General features: G+C 40.5%; 1 protein-coding gene across 1 annotated transcript in view; it reads right to left on the bottom strand.

Annotated features, from left to right (window-relative positions):
- Positions 1–6,894: 6,894 nt before the first annotated feature.
- LOC100566497 (uncharacterized) overlaps positions 6,895–23,844 on the bottom strand; it is a 28,571-nt gene continuing 11,621 nt past the window's right edge. Inside the window, exons 3-5 of the mRNA XM_016994491.2 lie at positions 22,415–22,496; positions 9,256–19,016; positions 6,895–7,033 (exon numbers count right to left, since the gene is read on the bottom strand). Of these exons, the coding sequence (XP_016849980.2) occupies positions 6,940–7,033; positions 9,256–19,016; positions 22,415–22,496 (9,937 nt within the window). The 3' untranslated portion in view covers positions 6,895–6,939. The remainder of the gene's footprint in view (positions 7,034–9,255; positions 19,017–22,414; positions 22,497–23,844) is intronic.

The following is a 23,844-nucleotide window of genomic DNA, read 5'->3' as shown; positions in this document are numbered from 1 at the left end:
GACTAAATGGCCCAAGGGGTTTCTTCCAACCCTTTATTATTTTTATTTTTATTATGATTATTATTAACACTGAGGCTGTATTTGTTCCCGTTTGGGTTTTTTTACTTCAAAATAAGAGATGTACAGTGTGCATAGGAATTTCTTTATAGTTTTTTTTCAACTATAGTCCAGCCCTCCAACAGTCTGAGGGGCCATGAACTGGCCCCCTGTTTTAAAAGTTTGGGGACCCCTGCTCTACTGCTTTTGATGCAGCCCAAAATCCCATTGCCTTTTTTAGCTGCTGCATCACACTGTTGGCTCACGCTCAAATTGTTGTCCAAGATCTTTCTTACATGGATTGTTGTCCAGCCAGGTATCCCCCATCCTGTATCTTTGCATTTCATTTTTTCTGCCTAAGTGTAGTATTTGTTGAATGCACAGATATCTATAATCCACAGTGAAACGGAAAAAGGAAAAGTATGTTATATAATATAGTTTAAAGTAACTAATTTATGAGTTCTATATTTGTAAGTTTTATATTTCTATAGTAATATAATCTTTTATATATCCAATCTGTAATACCAACTCATATCCAACTTGTATAAGAAAGGGATTGTGGTGACGTACCTACTTAAGTCTGAACTTGATTTAAATGAACACAGTGATAAACCATGACCCTGTCTCTGTTGTATATCCAACAACTAATGTTAATCTATTTGCAGAATTTGTTTCAAAAAAGCAACGTATATTCTAAATTAAGTATTCAATAATTATATTATTTTGCAACTGGAATTGTATAACTCTTAACATAAATGTATAATATGGCAACACTTCACATAAGTATACCTATAAACCTGTTGCAGTTTCAGGTTTTACTCTCAGTCTTGACACATAAGGTAAATGAAATCCAACAAAAAAAAATTAACGTCTTGATAATGTTCTCAAATGCTGCTGGAGTTTTTATCCAACTGGGTTGGTACAGTTTTTAACATAAATATGTATACTTTAGTAACACTTTACATAAGTATTGCTTTAAAACTATTGCAGTCTCAAATTTTAATTCCAATCTTGACAAATAAAGAGTAGAAATCAAACAAAGTCTTACTGACGTCTTGATCACTTTCTCAAGCAATGTTGAAGTGTAAAGTAGAGTCAATTGTGCAGCTGGAATGCAAGTATATGATGATACCAATGCAGAGTAGTTCCAGATCAAAGTAGTTCATCGATCTGTTTCAGGGTTTGAGAAATCGGTTGTTATTTTAAGTGATGAATTTGATCTGTTGGTGGGTACCAGGGATGGTCAGGTGATCTAAGGTGCCGAGGGTGATTACGACTGGTTTCCCGGGTATAATGCCGGTTTTGATGCTTATTCAGGTAATCTTAATGTTCCCACTGTTTACTTCGGATGAGGCTCTGCCTTCTTATTTATGTCCTCAGAGGATCCTTACATATAGTATTCTTTCTCAGGTTGTGAGCCATTCATTTTGTTGGCCCTTGCCCTTCTTACTGAAAAAAATATTTTAATTTAACATGGGGAAAAATCGTTTGCACTTCTTACTGCTTTGAGTTTTTAAGAAATGTTTTCTTTCTGGAATGTCTCTGGCCCTCACATTCCTATACTAAAGTTTGATTTGGCCCTCGGGTAACTACAGGTTGGACCACACTGATCTAAGTCATTAAAAAGATGTTGAACAGAACCGGGCCCAGGATCAAACCCTGCAAAACTCCACTAGTCACTTCTTTCCAGAATGAAGAGGAACATTGGTGAACACTTTTTGGGTTCAGTCGCTTAATTACAGATCCACCTAATAGTAGTGTTGCCTAGCCCGCACCTTTTCTAATTCTATTCCCTCCTCCCCTTTCAATCCCTCCACAGCCTTCTCCAACTCCTGTGAACGATTTCTCCTGATTATCGCTTCCTGACAGGTCTGCTATCCTCTTCCAGGTTTGTTTGTTAATGCTGACCTTGCTTCAGGTATGTTGGCAAGGGCAAGAGTCAAATGTTCTTCTGAGCTTTGAAGCATGTTCTGACATCATTATTACATCTCTCCTTTCTAAATGTGTGGTTATCTATTCTAGGTAGGCATTGTCCTGGTTTTCAGCCTGTTTCTGATGTTTGTAGTCCCTCCCCAAAAAAATCTCTGTTTTTCTTTTTCCTTTAATGTTTACCAGAACCTCTCAACCTGGCTTTCAGGATTAATGTCATGGATATCATCACAGATGTAAACCTCCTTGATGTACAGTGCTCCTGCTCCTCCACTCCAGTTTAGTCTTTTCTTAGAAATAGGTTATATCCCTTTATTACTACATTGCCATTATGAGACTCATCCCATCAGGTTTCAGAGAGGTCTGTATTAAGAGTTCAAGTTCATCTTGTTATTTCCCGTGCTTTCTACATTAGTGTAGAGACACCAGTGATCATGGACCACCAGCTGCTGGCTGTATTCTGCAGAATGGGGCTTATAGTTTGGAGGAGGGGCCTTTAAAATGCTCAGTCAGAGAGGTCCTGGACCTCACTAAACCATAAGTCCCAGAATTCTGAAGGAGGCAGCCATGTGATTTCAGATGGAGTGCATACTATTTGCCTAGTCTTTATCCTCTAGTATGAATACCCACTAAGTTTTTTCTTCTTCTCTTTGTTGATTTATTTTATTTTTTCAGTTTCCACTATAACAATTAGGGTATTCCTCTAGGCACTGGACCTCTCTTCCTAAAGGGCCACTAACTCACATTTTCTGCAAGTACAGTGTTCCCTCACTTATTGTGGGGTTCCAGAACCACCCGCAATAGGTGAAAATCCATGAAATAGGGACACTATATTTATACATTATTTTAGTAGTTATACACTATTTTAAGTCTTTATCAACCAATCATGTGCTGATAAATTGCTTCCTTCTCCTCCCATTGCCGCTTGGGCTCCTTTTCTCTCTCTTCGGCTTCTCCTTCCTCCCTTCCTTAGGCTGTAAATTGTATTTTTTTGTGATTTATAATATTCTTTTAGAGTTTATTGAAAAACCGCGAAAAAGCGAATCCGCACAAAGCGAACCACAAAGTAGTGAGGGAACACTGTACAGCTATCCACATCATTGGGAAAGAACACAAACAGTACACAACTATTGCAGGTGGTTGCATGAATTTCCTTCTTTTCCCAGCTCTCCACCCTTAACATAATCTTCACTTTTTCTCATTCTGTGTGTGTGTGTGTTTACAAAACAAGCTGCTCTTTTACAGCCTCCCTTTCCTGATTCCTTTCTTTCAACTCCCTTTTGTATAAGTATTATCCCCTCAACCTTTTAAAAGTGTGTTTCCTGCTAGTCTAAACACACAAATCAAATTGTTTTTGCCCTTAGAGAGAAGAACTGGCCTTACATATTTACAAGACCTTTGGGGCGTTTCTGCACAAACATCTAATTTGGCCCTGATCCAGCTTTCCTGATGCTAGATCAGGCCCACAGGGCTGCCTGGAAGCAGAAGAGCATCCCTGATGCCCAGCTGCACTGAATACAGTTTGGCACTTCTGGGCAGTCACCCTGGGTGTCGCCATGATCAAATGGGAAACCAAAATAGCTGGTTCAAGGGATACAGGTAAATCCAAATCCATTCAAGGTCTACCTTCAGGATATTTAGCCCTTGACGTGTTGGTGGAGGACTCCAGAAATCTTGCTTATTTATAAGTGAGATGAAAAGGAACCAAATAAGCAGATTCATCTTTTTAAAGTTTTCCTTTAGCTATTTTGATTCCATGATCAAAGGTATGAAATAGTTTTGCCTTTTCATTGAACCTTTGCATTTCACCATCACCTTTTCCTACCATTTCCTTGTTTTTCTTTTTGCTATGGACATAACAAAAAAAAAGCTCTTATTATTTTTAGCCTTTCCAGCAAGCCTGAGCTCATTTTGTGCTTTGGCTTTTTAAAAATTTCTATCTCTACATGTTGGCTATATGTCTGAATTTCTCTTTGGTGATTTCTTTTCCCATGTGTCGCTTTTAAATCTTAGCTCAACTGAAAGTTCCTTAGGCATATGTTCTGGTTCTGTAGACCAGTGGTTCTCAATCTGGGGTCCCGATGTTTTTGGCCTACAGCTCCCAAAAATCCCAGTCAGTTTACCAGCTATTGGGATTTCTGGGAGCTGAAGGCCAAAATCATCTGGGGACCCACAGGTTGAGAACCACTGCTGTAGACACCTTCCATTTTTCCATCTCATTGAAACAGTTTGAAATTGTGCCTCCACTATCTTGCTTTTCAGAAACTCCCATCCATCATGAACTTCTTTCTCTTTTATTATTCCTGATCATGGGATCATACATAGTTTTTCTTTAGTATTTTCACTTGCTCCTCCAATAATATTTAATAATAATAATAATAATAATAATAATAATAACAACAACAACAACAACAACAACAACGAACCCCTTTGGCGTATAATACCTGATGTTTTAAGTAAACGTCTTCTGATTTCCTGGCTGCAGTCTGTATCTGCAGTGATCTTTGCGCCTAGAAATATAAAGTCTGTCACTGTCTCCACATTTTCTCCTTCTATTTGCCAGTTATCAATAGGTGTAGTTTATTTATTTATTTATTTACCTCACGTTTACCCCGCCTTTCTCTCCGAGGAGACTCAAAGCGGCTTACAGTAAATAGGCAAAAATTCAATGCCTAAAAACAATGTAAAAACAACAATTCATATAAAACAATCTACAAAACAACAGTTCATATAAAACAGATACCATTACAAAATAAAGTCACATTATATAAAATTTTAAGAATGTCCAAGATTAAAATCCATTCATCCTAGTTGCCATGATCTTGGTTTGCTTAATTGGGTTTATCTACCTACAATATAGCTTTCCACATTTTCTAGTGCCTTCCGCCTTGCCAAGCATTATTATATCTTCTATTGAGTCATGTCTGTTCATGATAATTTTAAAGTAGGGGTGTACAAAATGGCAGAAATCCGTTCTGTTTCAAGCCAATAACAGATTCTTTCAAATTTTGTTACATAATGTTATGACAACTTGTTTCATTAATTACTGACTTTTTTGTTACTCTAAGAAAAATCTAAGACAGAAAATAGCCAATGAAAACATACCCACAAAGTGTGCCCAAAGTATTTTTGTCTAATTTCCAAACTCAATTTTTTCTCTTTTGAGTGTGTGTCATATTGTCTTATTAAGCTTTCCAAAAAGAGCTTCATTTTATTGATCCACTACTGTATACACCCAGCAATGCCCAGGTGTCATTGGGATCAGTCTGCCTACTTTCTCCCTTCTCCAGTTCTGGGAAGGTCTACCTCACCATGTCTCTTAAGGCAGGCATGGGCAAACTAAGGCCCAGGGGCAGGAGGTTACCTCAGGCCCTCATTTTCCTTGTCCTCTTGGCATAAAGCCGCGACAGCCCACCAGATCCTTATGCAAAAAGGATGGTGGAGGAAGGCACGCAGCAGCTGAGAGCCTTCTGCTCACTCTCTTTCTGGCATAAGGACGGTGTGAGCAGCCTTGTCCTTATGCCGGGAGGACGGCTTGAGGAAGACATGCAGCGGTTGAGAACTCTTTGGAGGCTCTCGGACATTACCTGTCTCGCCCTCCTCCCGGTATAATGCCAAAAGGACAGCCCAAAGATCAAGGGAGTATTGGGGAGGAGGTTCGGGGCAGTTGCCACGTCTCGTTTTCCTCCCAGCATAAGGATGGGATGAGCAGCCCTGTCCTTATGCCAGGAGGACAACCTGAGAATAACCCTCCTGGCCCCGTCCTCTCCCAGGCCCTCCCCCTTCCGGGTCCATCCCACCCAGCGCATGCCTGGCTACACTCTTTCCCACCTCAGCCCTCCCGGCCGGGCCCACAGTGCGGCCCGAAAGCAAAAAGGTTTGCCCATGCCTGCTCTAAGGCAACACTCTGGCAACAGAAGTCAGGTTCTCTTTGTGGCGTCTTTCCTTCTGCCATTCCCCTCATACACCTAATTTCTTTATTTTCTTCTTCTCTTGTTTCCCTCATACACTTTTCCCTCTCTTCTTTCTTCTTCCTTTTCTTCCTTTTTTCATCCTTTACTCTCTTCCCTTCCTTTCCCTTCTCTTCCTTCACTTTCTTTCCTCCCCTCCTCTCAAACTTTCCCCCCTTTCCTTTCTCTTTCTTCCTTCCCTTTTTCTTTCTTTCCTCATTCCTCCCTCCCTCCTTCATTTCCCTGCTTTTTCTCACTGCGTCCTTCCTTTCCTTCATACATATGTCACCTAGCAGCAGCCAAAGTAGGAAATAAGGTACCACTTATAAAAGTGGGGAGGCAAGTTTAACTAATTTACAACGTTGGAATGAGGAAGTGAGGAAGTGCCGTCAGAGTGGATGATGAAGCAGCTGCTCCCCCCTGTGGCCAGAATCGAACATCCCCTCAGGAGAAGGTTAAATTGCCTCTGCGACTGTCTGTCTGTTGTCTTTGTCTCAGTTCGATGTGTTTATGGGCATTGAATGTTTGCCCTATATGTACATAATGTGATCCGCCCTGAGTCCCCTTCGGGGTGAGAAGGGCGGAATATAAATACTGTAAATAAATAAATAATAAAAATCACTTCACTCCCTTTCTTTCCCAATGACATTAAAGAGAGCCACTTCACCTAACAACAGTCAATTCTTTACTTGGGCAAAGCCAATCCATTTGTTCCTTTTCTTTCCTTCTGCTCTGAACATGAACGGGCTACGTTTTTTAGTTCAAATCTCTCAATTCTTTTAAATTGAATAAGGAAGGGTATTTGTGCCAAGGCTGGTCCAGAGCCATAAAGCCATGTAGGAGTCTGTGGTACAAATCAACTCATCAACATACATACATGCATGCATACATACATACTTTGACTTTTATATAGAAGTATATGCTCCAAAATCTCCATGCCTCTACTCTATCTACAGAGGTAGTCACCTGAATGCATGTGTAGTATTTTGTAATCTTTTATTTCTTTAAATTCAAGTATTATTCACTACTTTCTTTCACTGCTATTTCGCCGCTTTGGAGACATCTTTACATGCAAGTGCACAGATACTGGAGCTGCTCGCCTTGGTCCCTTTGGCACTCTGCAATACCAGAAGAACAGGAAATCAGAAAATGGTTTGATGCTTCCATTATTTTAGAGTATAGACTAAGATCTTCAAGGCAACTGAGCCTAGAGTGGCATTGTTTCCTATTGCTCACATAAATATTTTTTTCATTCATCTGGGTCAATTTACCCATGGGTAAGTAGTATATGTTATCTCTTATCAAAACATAAAGAAAAGAAATCATCGCAATCTCTGATTAGAGTGGAGAAAAGCAAGACCTATAACCGTCCTGGGAGAACCAAACAGAAACCATCCTCTCAAATCTCTCAATTATGGTGCTGCTTCTGGCCTCCCTTTACACTGCCACAAATCTCCAAAGAAACCAGGTTGGATCTAATAGGCTACAACTTACTGAACTTGGACCAGACTTACAGGCCATTCCCAGCATTACATGGAATGCTTCCAAATTAAATGTTTAATCTGGAATTAATTCATTTATTGGTATACAGTAGAGTCTCACTTATCCAACACTCGCTTATCCAACATTCTGGATTATCCAACACATTTTTGTAGTCAGTGTTTTCAATACATCATGATATTTTGGTGCTAAATTCTTAAATTCAGTAATTACTACATAGCATTACTGCATATTGAACTACTTTTTCTGTCAAATTTGTTGTATAACATGATGTTTTGGTGCTTAATTTGTAAAATCATAACCTAATTTGATGTTTAATAGGCTTTTCCTTAATCCCTCCTTATTATCCAACATATTCGCTTATCCAACATTCTGCCGGCCCGTTTATGTTGGATAAGTGAGACTCTACTGTACTTAGAAGTTTTCTGCTGGAGATTTCTGATATTGTAGTTCAGGGTGTAGACTAAAGCTGTCTAGTGCAGAATTCTGAGTAGCTCATGAAACAGTAACTCACAGGATTATGAAAGATGTAGTCACAACACTTGCAACGGCATCAAAATGCTATAGTAATCTAGCATAAATATGTTCAAGGTATGCCAATTTCTGTCCATGATTAGCCCAGAATCACCTTTGCTCACTCTTAAAAGTCCAGAAAATAAAGCAGATAGTGAGTCTGTCAAAATAATTTAATAAACATATAAGAATCTGTGTAGTTACGGTAAGTAAATAGTATTTGGCCCAAGCCAAGGAGAAATCAAATCACATTTTATCCATAACATCGCATGGGTAACCATGAATTATCTAATGATAAACAAACTGTAAACATAAATAAATAGGAGATAGTCACCCTCTGTTATATGTGCAATTGATGTTAAATTTTTAAGAAAATTTTATATAATGTTCATATTTTACTGCTGTATTGTGTTAACTACTGTTTTAAACCATTGTTTTTATGAAGTTATGTTGTTATGCTGGGCTTGTCCCTGTTGTAAACCGCCCTGAGACCCTTCGGGGAGATAGTGGCGGGATACAAGAATAAAAGGATTATTATTAGTATTATAGATAATGCCTCACAGGTTGTTTCAGTACAGATGTTAACTTTTGCTTTAACATTTAGTAACATCATGTAGTCTCCATCCAAAATCATGTAGTCTCCATCCAGCCACCAGGCCAGCTTGGGCTTAAGCACAGAGCCGGTCCAACAATGAGGCGAATTAAGCAGTCGCTTCGGGCACCAAACATACGGGGGCGCAGTTGAGACTGCTTTTTCTGTTGAATTGTTGTAAAACATGATGTTTTGGTGCTTAATTTGTAAAATCTTAATGTAATTTGATGTTTAATAGGCTTTTCCTTAATCGCTCCTTATTATCCAACATTTTCGCTTATCCAATGCTTTTATTTTTCAGTGATTGTTTTTTTTTGGGGGGTGCCAAAATTCTGTTCGCTTACACTTGAAAAATACCTAGGGCCGGCTCTGCTTATACAATACAGATGCCCTCCACCCCCCAAATTGTCTTAGTAACTGGCTATGTGGACTCTGGCAATGCTGATCTGGAGTCCCAACCTTGGATCAGTATCTCCATTTCTGACCAGTGAAGATGCATCCCTAGGTTGTCAGGGGAAAGACTACATAAAGTATTTTCCCTGAGATTCCAGTGCAGCAAGCATTTTAAACAGAGCATCACCACAAATGTAGATTCCCACCAATAATCTTAAGTGGTGTCATCTAGCACGAGATGCTTCTACTAAGGCTTCCACAGATTTGAAGCTGTGCTGCAGAATAAGAATGGAATATTTTCAGCACCATAATTTCACAGCAAAACAGTTTCCACTTCCTTACCTTTTGGTCATGCAAGGATCATGCAAGGCTGGGGTCTTGTTTTTCACATGAAGGTCTTGAAATGATGTTTGAACCTGGGCTTCTGTACATAAGCGAGATGAACGCCATTTCTTTCCCCGAGGTATCTCAACATAAGAGGTTTGAACCTGTGCTTCCGTAAATGCAGGAGTTTTTGACTTCACTTTTGAAATTTTATCCAGCTTCTTTCCTCCAGATATCTTAATATCTGCAATTTTTATGGTAGTCTCTTCTAGCTTCTTGAATAAAGTGAACTTATCTTCAAAAGAACAGCCATGCTTTATAGATTGCATTTGTATCTCTGTTTCCTCTCTTGTGGTCCATAGTTCAAGTAGCGATTTTTCTATTGGTGCATTATACTCCATGAGGACAGGTTCCACTTTGAAGGGTGGAGACGCAGGTGTGGGTGGTCGCACTGGACTGGCAGTACGTGATAAGACTGGAGATAAAGTTATGTCTGGTGGAACAGGTGATGCAGCTGGAAGTGAAGGAATTGGAGAAGCAGCCATACATGAAGGGATGGGAGACACAGCTCTGCATGATGGTACAGGAGATACAGCTGCATGTGAGGGGATGGGAGATATGGGCATATGTGAAGGGATGGGAGACAAAGGCATACCAGAGGGGTCAGGTGACATGCCCGTGCCTGAGGGGATAGTAGACACAGCCATGCCTGAGGAGAAAGTCTGATATAACGAACTTGGCAAACTGGACAGGGAAGATAGCATTTGGGTATCAGACAGTTCTTCAGATGCCTGTGTATCAAGCTGGGAGATCTGGATTTTGGATTTTAATTGTGAAGGAGACTTTGGATATTCAATTTTAGAGCTTTTTTCTTGAGTAGTCATTTGCTCTGGCATATGAGGCAAGGTTCGCTGTATAGCGCAACCTTGATCATGAAGAAGAAATTCAGCTGTTGCATTGGCTAAACCAAGTATAGGTGGTTGCACTCCGATTTTATCCTGCAGCAAATCGGGCACGGATGTTTGCATTTCAGCATCAGCTAGTTCTTTTGGCTTCCACATGTCAGGAGAAGAAGTTTGTACATGGGAATCAACTGGGAATGCAGGAGACATGGGGAAATAACCCAGGCTTTCATATGGTGGTGGTGGAAGAGGAGGCACCGTGGATTCTGGCAAATTTATCCAAGAAGTTTGCACCTGTGCATTACACAGTTCTTTTGCTTTCCATATATCAAGAAGGGAGGTTTGGGCCTGTTTGTGCATTTGGAAGATAGGAGAAGACTCGAACTTTTCCTCCTCATCTAAATCCAATGAAGTCTGCTGAAAATCAGCTTGCCTGTGTGATGGTCTCCATGAATTTTCAATAGGAATTTCAGTTTCGGAGGTCCGCACCTGAGCATCCATTTGTGACATAAACGGAGGCTCTTTTTTTGATTCTAGTAACTCAAGCGAGGAAGACTGTGTTTGAGAATCCATTATTTCTTTAATCTTTCTCACATCTGGGAAAGATGTCTGTATTTCCATGTTGGTTGCAAATGGAGGTGACCCCATTTTAGGCTTGAAAGACTGAAAGGGCGTCTGTGCTTGATAATCTCTTGTTTGTTTCTTCTCCTTAACATCCATGAAAGATGTCTGCACAGAAGTTCTTATTTGTTTCTTCTTTCTTAAATCAGTGAATGATGTCTGCATTTCCGAGTTGGTTTGTAATGGAGGAGAAGACTCCATTTTATGATCCAGAAAGTGGGCTGAAGTCTGTGCTTGAGAATCTGATGTATGTGTCTTCTTCCTTGCATCTGCCAAATATGTCTGCAATTCCAAGTCAGCTTGTACGCAAGTAGACACCATTTTATCATCCAGAAAGTGAGCTGTAGTCTGTGCTTGAGAATCTGATGTATCTGTCTTCTTCCTTCCATCTGTCAAAGATGTCTGCAATGCCAAGTCAGCTTGTAATCGAGGAGAAGACTCCATTTTACGATCCAGAAAGTGTGCTGAAGTCTGTGCTTGAGAATCTGATGTATCTGTCCTCTTCCTTACATCTGCCAAAGATGTCTGTAATTCCAAGTCAGCTTGTAAGCGAGGAGAAGACACCATTTTATGATCTAGAATATGGTCAGAAGTCTGTGCTTGAGAATCGGATGTATCTGTCTTCTTCCTTCCATCTGTCAAAGATGTCTGCAATTCCAAGTCAGCTTGTAATCGAGAAGACTCTATTTTACGATCCAAAAAGTGTGCTGAAGTCTGTGCTTGAGAATCTGATGTATCTGTCTTCTTCCTTGCATCTGTCAAAGATGTCTGTAATGCCAAGTCAGCTTGTAATTGAGGAGAAGACACCATTTTACGATCCAGATAGTGGGCTGAAGTCTGTGCTTGAGAATCTGATGTATCTGTCTTCTTCCTTGTATCTGCAAAAGATCTCTGTAATGCCAAGTCAGCTTGTAAGTGAGGAGAAGACACCATTTTACGATCCAGAAAGTGGGCAGAAGTTTGTGCTTGAGAATCCGATGTATCTGTCCTCTTCTTTGCATCTTCCAAAGATGTCTGCAATTCCAAGTCAGCTTGTAATTGAGGAGAAGACACCATTTTACGATCCAGAAAGTGAGCTGAAGTCTGTGCTTGAGAATCTGATGTATCTGTCTTCTTCCTTGTATCTGCAAAAGATGTCTGTAATGCCAAATCAGCTTGTAAGCGAGGAGAAGACACCATTTTACGATCCAGAAAGTGGGCTGTAGTTTGTGCTTGAGAATCTGATGTATCTGTCTTCTTCCTTGTATCTGCAAAAGATGTCTGTAATGCCAAGTCAGCTTGTAATTGAGAAGACACCATTTTACGATCCAGAAAGTGAGCTGAAGTCTGTGCTTGAGAATCTGATGTATCTGTCTTCTTCCTTGTATCTGCAAAAGATGTCTGTAATGCCAAGTCAGCTTGTAATTGAGGAGAAGACACCATTTTACGATCCAGATAGTGGGCTGAAGTCTGTGCTTGAGAATCTGATGTATCTGTCTTCTTCCTTGTATCTGCAAAAGATGTCTGTAATGCCAAGTCAGCTTGTAATTGAGGAGAAGACACCATTTTACGATTCAGATAGTGGGCTGAAGTCTGTGCTTGAGAATATGATGTATCTGTCTTCTTCCTTGTATCTGCAAAAGATGTCTGTAATGCCAAGTCAGCTTGTAATTGAGGAGAAGACACCATTTTACGATCCAGATAGTGGGCTGAAGTCTGTGCTTGAGAATCTGACGTGTCTGTCTTCTTCCTTGTATCTGCAAAAGATGTCTGTAATGCCAAGTCAGCTAGTAAGTGAGGAGAAGACACCATTTTACGATCCAGAAAATGGGCAGAAGTTTGTGCTTGAGAATCCGATGTATCTGTCCTCTTCTTTGCATCTTCCAAAGATGTCTGCAATTCCAAGTCAGCTTGTAATTGAGGAGAAGACACCATTTTACGATCCAGAAAGTGAGCTGAAGTCTGTGCTTGAGAATCTGATGTATCTGTCTTCTTCCTTGTATCTGCAAAAGATGTCTGTAATGCCAAGTCAGCTTGTAAGCAAGGAGAAGACACCATTTTACGATCCAGAAAGTGGGCTGTAGTTTGTGCTTGAGAATCTGATGTATCTGTCTTCTTCCTTGTATCTGCAAAAGATGTCTGTAATGCCAAGTCAGCTTGTAAGTGAGGAGAAGACACCATTTTACGATCCAGAAAGTGGGCAGAAGTTTGTGCTTGAGAATCTGATGTATCTGTCCTCTTCTTTGTATCTTCCAAAGATGTCTGCAATTCCAAGTCAGCTTGTAATTGAGGAGAAGACACCCTTTTACTATCCAGAAAGTGAGAGGAAGTCTGTGCTTGAGAATCTCTTATTTGTTTCTTCTTCTTTACATCCATGAGAGATGTCTGCATTTCCAAGTTGACTTGAAATGGAGAAGACTCCATTTCAGGCTCCAGAGAGTGAGAGGAAGTCTGTGCTTGAGAATCTCTTATTTGTTTCTTCTTCTTTACATCCATGAGAGATGTCTGAATTTCCAAGTTGACTTGAAATGGAGAAGACTCCATTTCAGGCTCCAGAGAGTGAGAGGAAGTCTGTGCTTGAGTATCTGTTTTTTCTTTCTTCTTCTTTACATATTTAAGAGATGTCTGAATTTGCTTGTCGGTTTCTAATAGGGGAGAAGAGTCCATTTTATGCTCCAGATAATAAGATGAAGTCTGTGCTTGAGTATCTGTTTTTTCTTTCTTCTTCCTGACATTTTTTAAAGATGTCTGCATTTCCTTGTCAGCTTCTAATCGAGGAGAAGACTCCATTTTCGGCTCGACTGAGTGAGAGGAAGTCTGTGCTTCAGTATCTGTTTTTTCTTTCTTCTTCTTGACATCTTTAAAAGATGTCTGCATTTCCTTGTCAGCTTCTAATCGAGGGGAAGACTCCATTTTCGGCTCGAGAGAGTGAGAGGAAGTCTGTGCTTCTGTATCTGTTTTTTCTTTCTTCTTCCTTACATCTTTAAAATATGTCTGCATTTCCTTGTCGGTTTCTAATGGAGGAGAAGACTCCATTTTATGATCCAGAAGGTGGGAGGAAGTCTGTGCTTGAGAATCTGTTTTTTCTTTCTTCTTCTTTGCATCTACAAAAGATGTCTGCAATTCCACGTCAGCTTGTAAGCAAGGAGATTCCATTCTTGGTTTTGGAAACTGGAAGGATGTCTGTGCTTGAGAATCCATTATTTCCTTTTTCCTCCATACATCTAGCAATGATGTCTGCAAATCCAACTCAGCTTGGAATGGGGAAGATGATGTCTTTTTTGGCTCCCGGAAATGGGAAGAAGTCTGTGCTTGAGCATCCTTTATTTCTTTTTTCCTCCATACATCTAATAATGATGTCTGGAATTCCAATTCGGCTTGTAAGGGAGAAAAGGATGCCATTTTTGGCTCCTGGAAATGGGAAGAAGTCTGTGCTTGAGCATCCATCATTTCCATTTTCTTCCACACATCGATCAATGACGTATGCAAATCCAGCCCAGCTTGTGAGGGAGAAGATGGTGTCTTTTGTGACTCCGGAACATGGGAAGAAGTCTGTGCTTGAGCATCCATCATTTCCTTTTTCTTCCACACATCGATCAATGACGTTTGCAATTCTAACCCAGCTTGTAATGGAGAAGATGATGCCTTTTTTGGCTCCAGAACATGGGAAGAAGTCTGTGCTTGAGCATCCATTATTTCCTTTTTCTTCCACACATCGATCAATGACCTCTGTAATTCTAACCCAGCTTGTAATGGAGAAGATGATGCCTTTTTTGGCTCCAGAACATGGGAAGAAGTCTGTGCTTGAGAATCCATCATTTCCTTTTTCTTCCACGCATCGATCAATGACGTCTGCAATTCTAACCCAGCTTGTAATGGAGAAGAAGGTGCCTTTTTTGGTTCCAGAACATGGGAAGAAGTCTGTGCTTGAGCATCCATCATTTCCTTTTTCTTCCACGCATCAATCAATGACGTCTGCAATTCTAACCCAGCTTGTAATGGAGAAGAAGGTGCCTTTTTTGGTTCCAGAACATGGGAAGAAGTCTGTGCTTGAGCATCCATTATTTCCTTTTTTTTCAGAACATCTATCAATGATGTCTGCAATTCCAACCCAGCTAGTAATGGAGAAGATGGTGCCTTTTTTGGCTCCAGAATATGTGAAGAAGTCTGTGCTTGAGCATCCATTAGTTCCTTATTTTTCAGCACATCTCTCAATGATGTCTGCAATTCCAACCCAGCTAGTAATGGAGAAGATGGTGCCTTTTTTGGCTCCAGAATATGTGAAGAAGTCTGTGCTTGAGCATCCATTAGTTCCTTATTTTTCAGCACATCTCTCAATGATGTCTGCAATTCCAACCCAGCTAGTAATGGAGAAGATGGTGCCTTTTTTGGCTCCAGAATATGTGAAGAAGTCTGTGCTTGAGCATCCATTAGTTCCTTTTTTTTCAGCACATCTCTCAATGATGTCTGCAATTCCAACCCAGCTAGTAATGGAGAAGATGGTGCCGTTTTTGGCTCCAGAATATGTGAAGAAGTCTGTGCTTGAGCATCCATTAGTTCCTTATTTTTCAGCACATCTATCAATGATGTTTGCAATTCCAAACTAGCTAGTAATGGAGAAGATAATGCCTTTTTTAGCTCCAGAACATGGGAAGATGTCTGTGCTTGAGCATCCATTAATTCCTTTTTTTTCAGCACATCTATCAATGATGTTTGCAATTCCAACCCAGCTAGTAATGGAGAAGATGATGCCTTTTTTGGCTCCAGAATATGGGAAGAAGTCTGTGCTTGAGCATCCATTATTTCCTTTTTTTTCAGCACATCTATTAATGATGTTTGCACTTCCAACTCAGCTAGTAATGGAGAAGAAGATGCCTTTTTTGGCTCCAGAACATGGGAAGATGTCTGTGCTTGAGCATCTGTTATTTCCTTTTTGTTCCACACATCTCTCAATGATGTCTGCAATTCCAACCCAGCTAGTAATGGAGAAGAAGATGCCTTTTTTGGCTCCTGAAAATGAGAAGAAGTTTGTGCTTGAGCATCTGTTATTTCCCTTTTCCTCCACACATCTCTCAATGTCTGCATTTCCAAGCTAGGCTGTAATGGAGGGGAAGACTTCATTTTGGGCTCCAGAAACTGGCAGGAAGTTTGTGCAGTTGAATCTATTGTTTCCTTTTTTCTCAAGACATCTGTCAAAAATGTCTGCAATTCCAAGTCGGTCTGAAATGGGAGAGAAATTTTCATTTTTGGCTCTACAAAGTGGGTTTCAGATGTATTTTTCTCCATGGTGCCTAGTTCTTTTCCCTTCCATATTTCAAAAAAGGAGGTCTGCACCAATTCGTTAATTTTTTCTATTGGTGATTTAATTTCTTGTGGTGGCAATTCATTTATAGAAGTCTGGATCTGAGCATTGGCTTGTTTTTTCGCCTTCCAAACATCAAACAATGAAGTCTGTGCTTCGTTATCTATTACTAATGGAGGAGGGGACTCTGCTATTTCAGATGCATCCGTTTCAATGACATCAAAGTTGCCAGTCTGCATCTGAGCATCTGCCAAGTTTCTTGCTTTCCATATTTCAAGCAAGGAGGTTGGCATCTGGCCATCACTTGGCAATTGGGAGCAAGATTCTCCTTTTTCCATTGGCAAGTGAAGTCCCACAGTCTGAGCTTCAGTTTCAGCCTGCAAGCGTGATGCCCGCCATCTATTTCCAAATGGTACTTCAGCATATGAAGTCTGTACCCCACTGTCCACTATTGAAGGCCAAAAAGGCTCCTTTTGGATTGGGGACTGAGGGGCTGATGTTTGAACTTCTGGAAGTTCATGATACCATTTGCGTATCTGATCTTCCAGTACTTGTGGTGTAATAACGTAATCTTTTCCTTCTTCCAGAGCCCCTTGGTTTTCATCCCCAGCTTCAGTCAATGACAATTTTGAATACTTTCGGATGTCAGTGTCTGAAATCCTCTCCTGAGGTTCCATATGTGACATAGAGGAAAGCCTCTTCATTAGTTCCAGGTCAGATGTTTGTACTGGAATTTTCCTTTTTGATGATGAGGAAGAAAGTATCCCTCCAGGTTCATATGCCAAGGCTGTTATCACTTGTGCTGAAGACGGACGCTTTTTTAGCAGCTCATCATTCGAATCCTGGTTTTTGGTTCCACACTCTGACCAAGAAGAAACTTTCCTCATTAATTCATGACTTGGTGGCTGCAGTAGAGGTTCGGCCACTGAGAGAGAAGAAGCTTTCTTTAGCAATTCAGTACAGGAACCTGGTTCCATGGACTCAATCTGGGATAGCAATGAAAGATTCTTTAGCAGTTCAATAGCTGATGTTTGGATCTCAGCATTCACTTGTGATGGTCGTAGCAAGCGCCACTTATCCCAATCCCGAAGCAAACTGTCAGATGTTTGTATTGCTGCTTCAATCAGTTCAGGTGAGAAAGACATCTCTCCTAGGGAAAAATGAGCTCCCAATCCTCTTGCACCTGCTTCTTCTGTTTCTGACCTAAGGTTTGGCAATTCTGCATGAAAGACAATCACAGGTTTCTGTATTACCGAAGTAGCTGAAGTCTGTACCTGGGCCTCCGCTTCCAGACGTGCAGCACGCCAATTATTTCCAGGTGGTATCTCCACAGGCAAAGTTTGTATCCCAGTATCGACATATGAAGGATATAATATGCTTACAGATGACTGAGGTGACATCTTATTTGAGAGCTCTGCTGTAACAGAAGATGTATCTTCTTTTTCTGACATAACGTCGGAAAATGAAGTCTGCACTTGCGCATCTGTTTCTAAATGACCTGGTATGTCAGTATTTGAGGTTTGCACATAGGCTTCAGCAAACATTGGCAAAGAGACAATCTTCTCTAATAATTCAAGATAGGAATGTTGTGATAAGTGAGAACTTCCCAAAGATAGTAGAGATTTCCATTCTGGTAATACACTAAATGAGGTCTGGGCCTGGGCCTCTTTTTCATCTGGCAATGAAAGCAATGAGGTTTGCACCCAAGCCTCCTTTTCTCCAAGTAACAAAGGCAGGGATGTCTGCACTTGGATTGCTCTTTCTCCTGGTAATGAAGATAGTGATGTCTGCACCTGTGCTTCCCTATCTCCAGATAATGAAGGCAGCGATGTCTGTACTTGAGCCTCCCTTTCTTCAGGTAGTAAAAACAGGGAGGTTTGCACCTGGGCTGCTCTTTCACCAGGCAATGAAGGCAGTGAAGTTTGCACCTTGACTTTCCTTTCTCCAGGTAAAGAAAGAAATGAAGTTTGCACCTGCGCTTCCCTTTCTCCAGGAAAGGAAAACAGTGAAGTTTGCACCTGGGCCTCCTTTTCTCTAGGTAAGGAAAACAGCGAAGTTTGCATCTGGGCCTCCCTTTCTCCAGGTAAGGAAGACAGCGAAGTTTGCACCTGGGCCTCTCTTTCTCCAGGTAAGAAAAACAGGGAAGTTTGCACCTGGGCCTCCCTTTCTCCAGGTAAGGAAAACAGTGAAGTTTGCACCTGGGTCTCCCTTTCTCCAGGTAAGGAAAACAGTGAAGTTTGCAGCTGGGCCTCCCTTTCTCCAGGTAAGGAAGACAGCGAAGTTTGCACCTGGGCCTCCCTTTCTCCTGATAATAAAGGCAGCGAAGTTTGCACCAAAGCCTCCCTTTCTCCAGGTAATGAAGGAAAGGATGTTTGCACTTGGGCCTCAATGTCCAGTACTCTTGGTAATTCAATCAATTTTAAGGATTTTACGTGGGCATCTCCTTCAAATGGAGTTGGGCTCCGCAGGGAAAGAAAGGACGTTTGTGCCTGGAACTCCACTTTCCTTGGGAGGCTGGAAAAAGAAGTTTGAACCTGAATATCCGCTTCGGATGACAATTTCATCTCAGCAGTTGGTAATGTAACGTCAGAGGTTTGCAACTCTATTTCTCTATGTAACCGTGACCACCGCCATTTGTTTTTCTCTGGGATATCCACTTTAGAAGTTTGCACCTCAACTTCAGAATGTGTCTTCTTATTTTCTTTCTGCGCCTTAACTTCAGCACGTGGCTTGTCATTTTTCTTCTGCACCTTAACTTCAGCACGTGGCTTGTCATTTTTTTTCTGCGCCTTAACTTCAGCATATGGCTTGCCATTTTCTTTCTGCACCTTAACTTCAGCATATGGCTTGCCATTTTCTTTCTGCACCTTAACTTCAGTATGTGGCTTGCCATTTTCTTTCTGCACCTTAACGTCACCATGTGGCTTGTAGTTTTCTTTCTGCACCTCAGCTTCAGCATGTGGCTTGACTTCTTTCTGTGTGGGCAAGAAAATATGAGCACTTTCATTTCATTTTCAAAGTAAGTTACCTTACTTCACACTACCTGAAACTTACAGGTGGCTGAGAGGGAGAAGAATATAATGATAAATAAATATTATTTTAGAGTGCAGTGGATTATTGATACAGCTATGAATGAGCTGTGCTATGCTTTTAACTTTTAATTAAGTTTTAAATGTGTTTTCACATGTTTTATTATGTGTTTTAACAGAACTGTTTACATAGTTTTTTAAACTTCTGTTTTAACCTTTTTCATATATTGAGTGAGGAATGTCAGATGTGTAAACTGAGTTTAGAAAATGAGGTGGCACTAGAGATCATATTGTGGACAAACATTGGACATTACAGTGCATGAAAAAAAAATCCAAAGAAAACCAGCCAGAAAGACAGATCATGAAAATGGTGCAGATCATGAAAATCGGGATTGTTCTTAAAGAAATAGGCGTGGCACTACATTTCATTCTCCTAATGTGCAACCTCTGTTCAAGACAAGATGATACTGTCAGGGTAGAATATGGAGAAGCAGAATGTTTTCCAATTGGCAAATGAGTGGGGCAAGGCTGCATTTTCTCACCAAATGGATTTAACTTTTATGCTGGATGTATTATCAGTAAAACTGAATTAGATTTTACATGACACCGTACTACTGGCAGAAAATAGCAAAGATGCAGAATGAGTTATTGAAAAAAAACAGGTTTAAAGTTGAACAAAGAAAACAAAAATAATGACAACAAATTATTTACAAAGCTTTAAAGTAAATGAAGAAGACATTGAAGTAGTTAAAAGATTTTCTACATCTTGGCTCAGTCATCAATCAGACTGGAGACTTTTGGAAAGGCATGACCTTTTAGAGATCATAACCCTTTGGAAAAGGAAGAGTTAAATACTTGTTTGAGTGAATCTTCTCCTTAGTTGTAAATATCCATTAGTATTCATACAGCTTCTCAGTTGTTCGGCTGATATACCTGGTTATCTCTCTGAGCAAAGATATGCCAATGCAAAAATATATAGCAGATCTTCAGAAATGTTATTTCAGTTGCCCAAAAAACATCTACTCTCTCATAAAATATATTGCTTTTAAATCATGCTCTCAAGAGACCAAAAATAAGTAGTTAAAAGTAACATACTTGATTTACTAACAAACTTCATTATTCAGCATACAGGTACATTTCTTATTGGTTGATAATTTAAACAATCTGTTCTCTAAAGCATTCTGTTTTAGTCTCTTCTTTGTTGCATACAGACTAACACTCTCTTCAATGTAATACATCACTGAATATTGACTCAGACTATACACTGCAGCATACTGGCACTGCTTACTGTATACTAACACTGCTGATTTCCAAAACTGCACTGCTTCTGAGGCAAACTGGCTTCTAAAATAGACTCTCAGTCTGAATAGGCCCAGATCTGGTCACATGGTCTGTAGTCCCGCCCACAACCTCAAAAAAAAATGCTGTGAAGTTAACATGGATTTCTCAAAAACAAGTCATGCCAGACTAATGTGATCTCTTTATTTGATAAGAGTTACAAGCTGGATCAGATCCAGGTTATCTGTTTATCCCAGATTATCTGAAAATGTACTCATATAATTCAGTTCAAAGCAGAAAATCTGGGATCAGATCCAGGGAATAAGGCAGAGTAGATCCAGCGTAAGTTTAAGCGGCAATACATCTGCTAGTCTTAAAGGAGCCACAGAAGAGCAGACTCTTCTTTTGCTACAAGAAAAGACAGTATTATGGACTTCTGTGTGCAATTCTGGAGTTTATTGCTTTGAAGAACGAAGTGCAGGGTCTTTCAAATTGATGGACCTAATGTATTAATCGGAGCCCCAGTGGCGAAGTGTGTTCTGAGCTGCTGAACTTGCAGACCGAAAGGTCCCAGGTTCAAATCCCGGGAGTGGAGTGAGCGCCCGCTGTTAGCTCCAGCTTCTGCCAACCTAGCAGTTCTAAAACATGCCAATGTGAGTACATCAATAGGTACCGCTCCGGCAGTCATGCCGGCCACATGACCTTGGAGGTGTCTATGGACAACGCCGGCTCTTCGGCTTAGAAATGGAGATGAGCACCAACCCCCAGAGTCAGACATGACTGGACTTAACGTCAGGGGAAACCTTTACCTTTTTAATATGGAGTCACTGGTGCAATAAGGAATCATTAAGTTCAGCTTGCCTTTTAACTAACCACTAGAATCTCGACCTCACAATCCCTCCATAGAAAATACATACTTGAGTTTCAAACAAGATTTGCATGCACAGTTTCGCAGCTTTAAAAAAAAAAGTTAAAGAGAGTGGAGAAGTGCTCCAAAGCCATTGGGAATTGATGGGAGATTAAGTGCTTTACAGTTGATGCCTGCAACCTTGACAGAAGGGGTCCAGAACACAGAAAATCACTTGCAGTTGTGGTTATGGTATTTTTTTTCTGCTCTTGAGCACCTAAAGTGTAACCCAAACCATCCAACAATGGTACAGTATGTTATTTTAACCCACAACTAAAGAAGGAACTGTAACTAAATATTGCAGACTGGAGCACTATTGTGAGCAGCTTATGAACAGGATATGTTATTGGCACAGAGTTCATATTTTTCAAGCAATATCTTCTAGGAAACCAGCCCCATGCTCTTTGGAGTTATTGGAAATTATAATCCAAAAACATTTTATAGTGTCTCATACATTTATTAGTAAAGTTATTAAAACTGAGTTAAGGTAAATATTGGTGGGTGGAGATGTCAGAGTATAAAATTCACACTGTGTCTATGGTTTACAAAGTTTGGGAAAACATTCTTTCTTGTATTGACTCCTTCTTTTCATCCTTCCTTAACCTGGCAGACAAGTATTTCGGGATGCTGCCGTGAATCTGATGTATAGGTTTATCATTGCCCTAGTAAGGCAATGTGTACACACTGGAATATGCAATATATCCTGGAACTGTCCATTACAGGGTAAGATCAAGTGGACAAAGGGCACTTTGTCTATCATGGCAAAAAGATCTTCTAACTGTGTGGCTCGTAGTGGTTTTCTGAGGAGCTCTATATTAGCGCGAATTCAGTTTCGAAACCACTAGGCTACGGAATTATTCATTAATACAGGATGAGGGAGGGATTAAAGTGAGATTAAAGACTGGGAAGGGACAATAGATTTTAGAGAGAACTAGAACTACCATCTTTCAGGCTGGGGTATTTCTGCCCATCCTCACCATTCAAGCAAGTTCTGCACTATTTCAAAACAAAATTTGTTGTCCACCCCCATAGCTACACCCCTGAACCATCACAAGAAGCAGCATCTCCGGCTATTTTCCACTACCTGAGGAAGTTCATTGACCAGCCTTCTTCACCCACATGTCAGCCTGAAGGCTTCCCCATTCAGGCAATGGTTTACCTGGTCCTCATCTGTTTCAGCCTCTGTCTCTAAGGTCTCTGTCTCTGAGAAAGGCTTGAAGGACTCAGACTCGCTGGTAAGACTATAACGAAAGGACAGACGTTATCAGAGCTTGGTTGGTAGTCACCAAAGCTTTAATTTACAGACAAGATTTCAAGCATATAAAGTGGCACTCTAGGAAGAATAAAAATTAGCCCAGGGAAAAAGTTACAGAACTAATTTAAGAACTAGTATTCACTATGAAGTAAACAGTTCAGCTTTTTGCATTTTGAAATATTTTGACAACAATTTTTCTCTGAATTGTAAGGATTACCAATTACCAAAATGCTGAACACAAAAAGGAATGTAGATTTCAGAAATGTTGGGCTTCACTGGTTGCAGCAACATTAAATGTGGAAAACAATAAAAGGATACATTTTAAGTGGAACATGCAGCATACAGATTATGTCGGAGGGTGTCTTCCAGTAGGCAGACATCCTCCTCTTTCTCCTCCTTATTCTTACCAGTGGTGGCACTTCAGCCTTGTCTACAAGGGCCAAAAAAAATCCAGATTCCATCACTGGCAGTCGTCATGATGCAGTGAATTCCAGTAATTTTTTGTGTGGTTTCATCCAATTTTCTCCCACTTCAGGCAGTGCTTAAGTTACAAACATCCACCTTACAAATGACTCATAGTTGAGAACAGGACTGAGACAACAGGAAGTGAGAGAAATTTTATCCCAGGAAGATAAATTCACCCCTGAAAGAGTTATTATCATGGCGGAAAGTTTTCTCCATTGATGCTTTAGTACCAATCATTGTTTCCACAGCAAGCCATTTTTTTCAAAATCCAATTATCACAAGGATAGAAAGTGAGGTGAAATCTTCTGAATGGGGAGACAGACAGCAAAACAAACACTAGGGGGTGTTAACCCTTCCCTATGCTATGCAAACCTACATATATAAATATATAAATATAGGTAGGTAAAGGTTTCCCCTAACATTAAATCCAGTCGTGACCGACTCTGGGGGTTGGTGCTCATCTCCATTTCTAAGCCGAAGAGCCAGCGTTGTCCGTAGACATCTCCAAGGTAATGGCCGGCATGACTGCATGGAGCACTGTTACATTCCCGCGGGAGCGGTACCTATTGATCTACTCACATTTGCATGTTTTCGAACTGTTAGGTTGGCAGGAGCTGGGGTTAACACCGGGCACTCATTCCGCTCCCCGGGATTTGAATCTGGGACCTTTTGGTCTGCAAGTTCAGCAGCTCAGCGCTTTAACACACTGTGCCACCAGGGGCATATAATATATAAATATATAAGAAGAAGGCATTGTTTGTTTTAGGATGCTAGGTTAGCATCACTGAAGTTTAGTCCAGATCTGTCATTGGCTGGTTTCAGGGGTCTTGGAGTAAGGGTGAATTCCAACTCCCAGATCTGAAGTCAAT

Source organism: Anolis carolinensis, chromosome 6, assembly GCF_035594765.1.
Source record: "Anolis carolinensis isolate JA03-04 chromosome 6, rAnoCar3.1.pri, whole genome shotgun sequence".
Lineage (NCBI taxonomy): Eukaryota > Metazoa > Chordata > Lepidosauria > Squamata > Dactyloidae > Anolis > Anolis carolinensis.
Note: the sequence above shows the minus strand (reverse complement) of the source record. Positions and strands in the feature narration are given on the sequence as shown.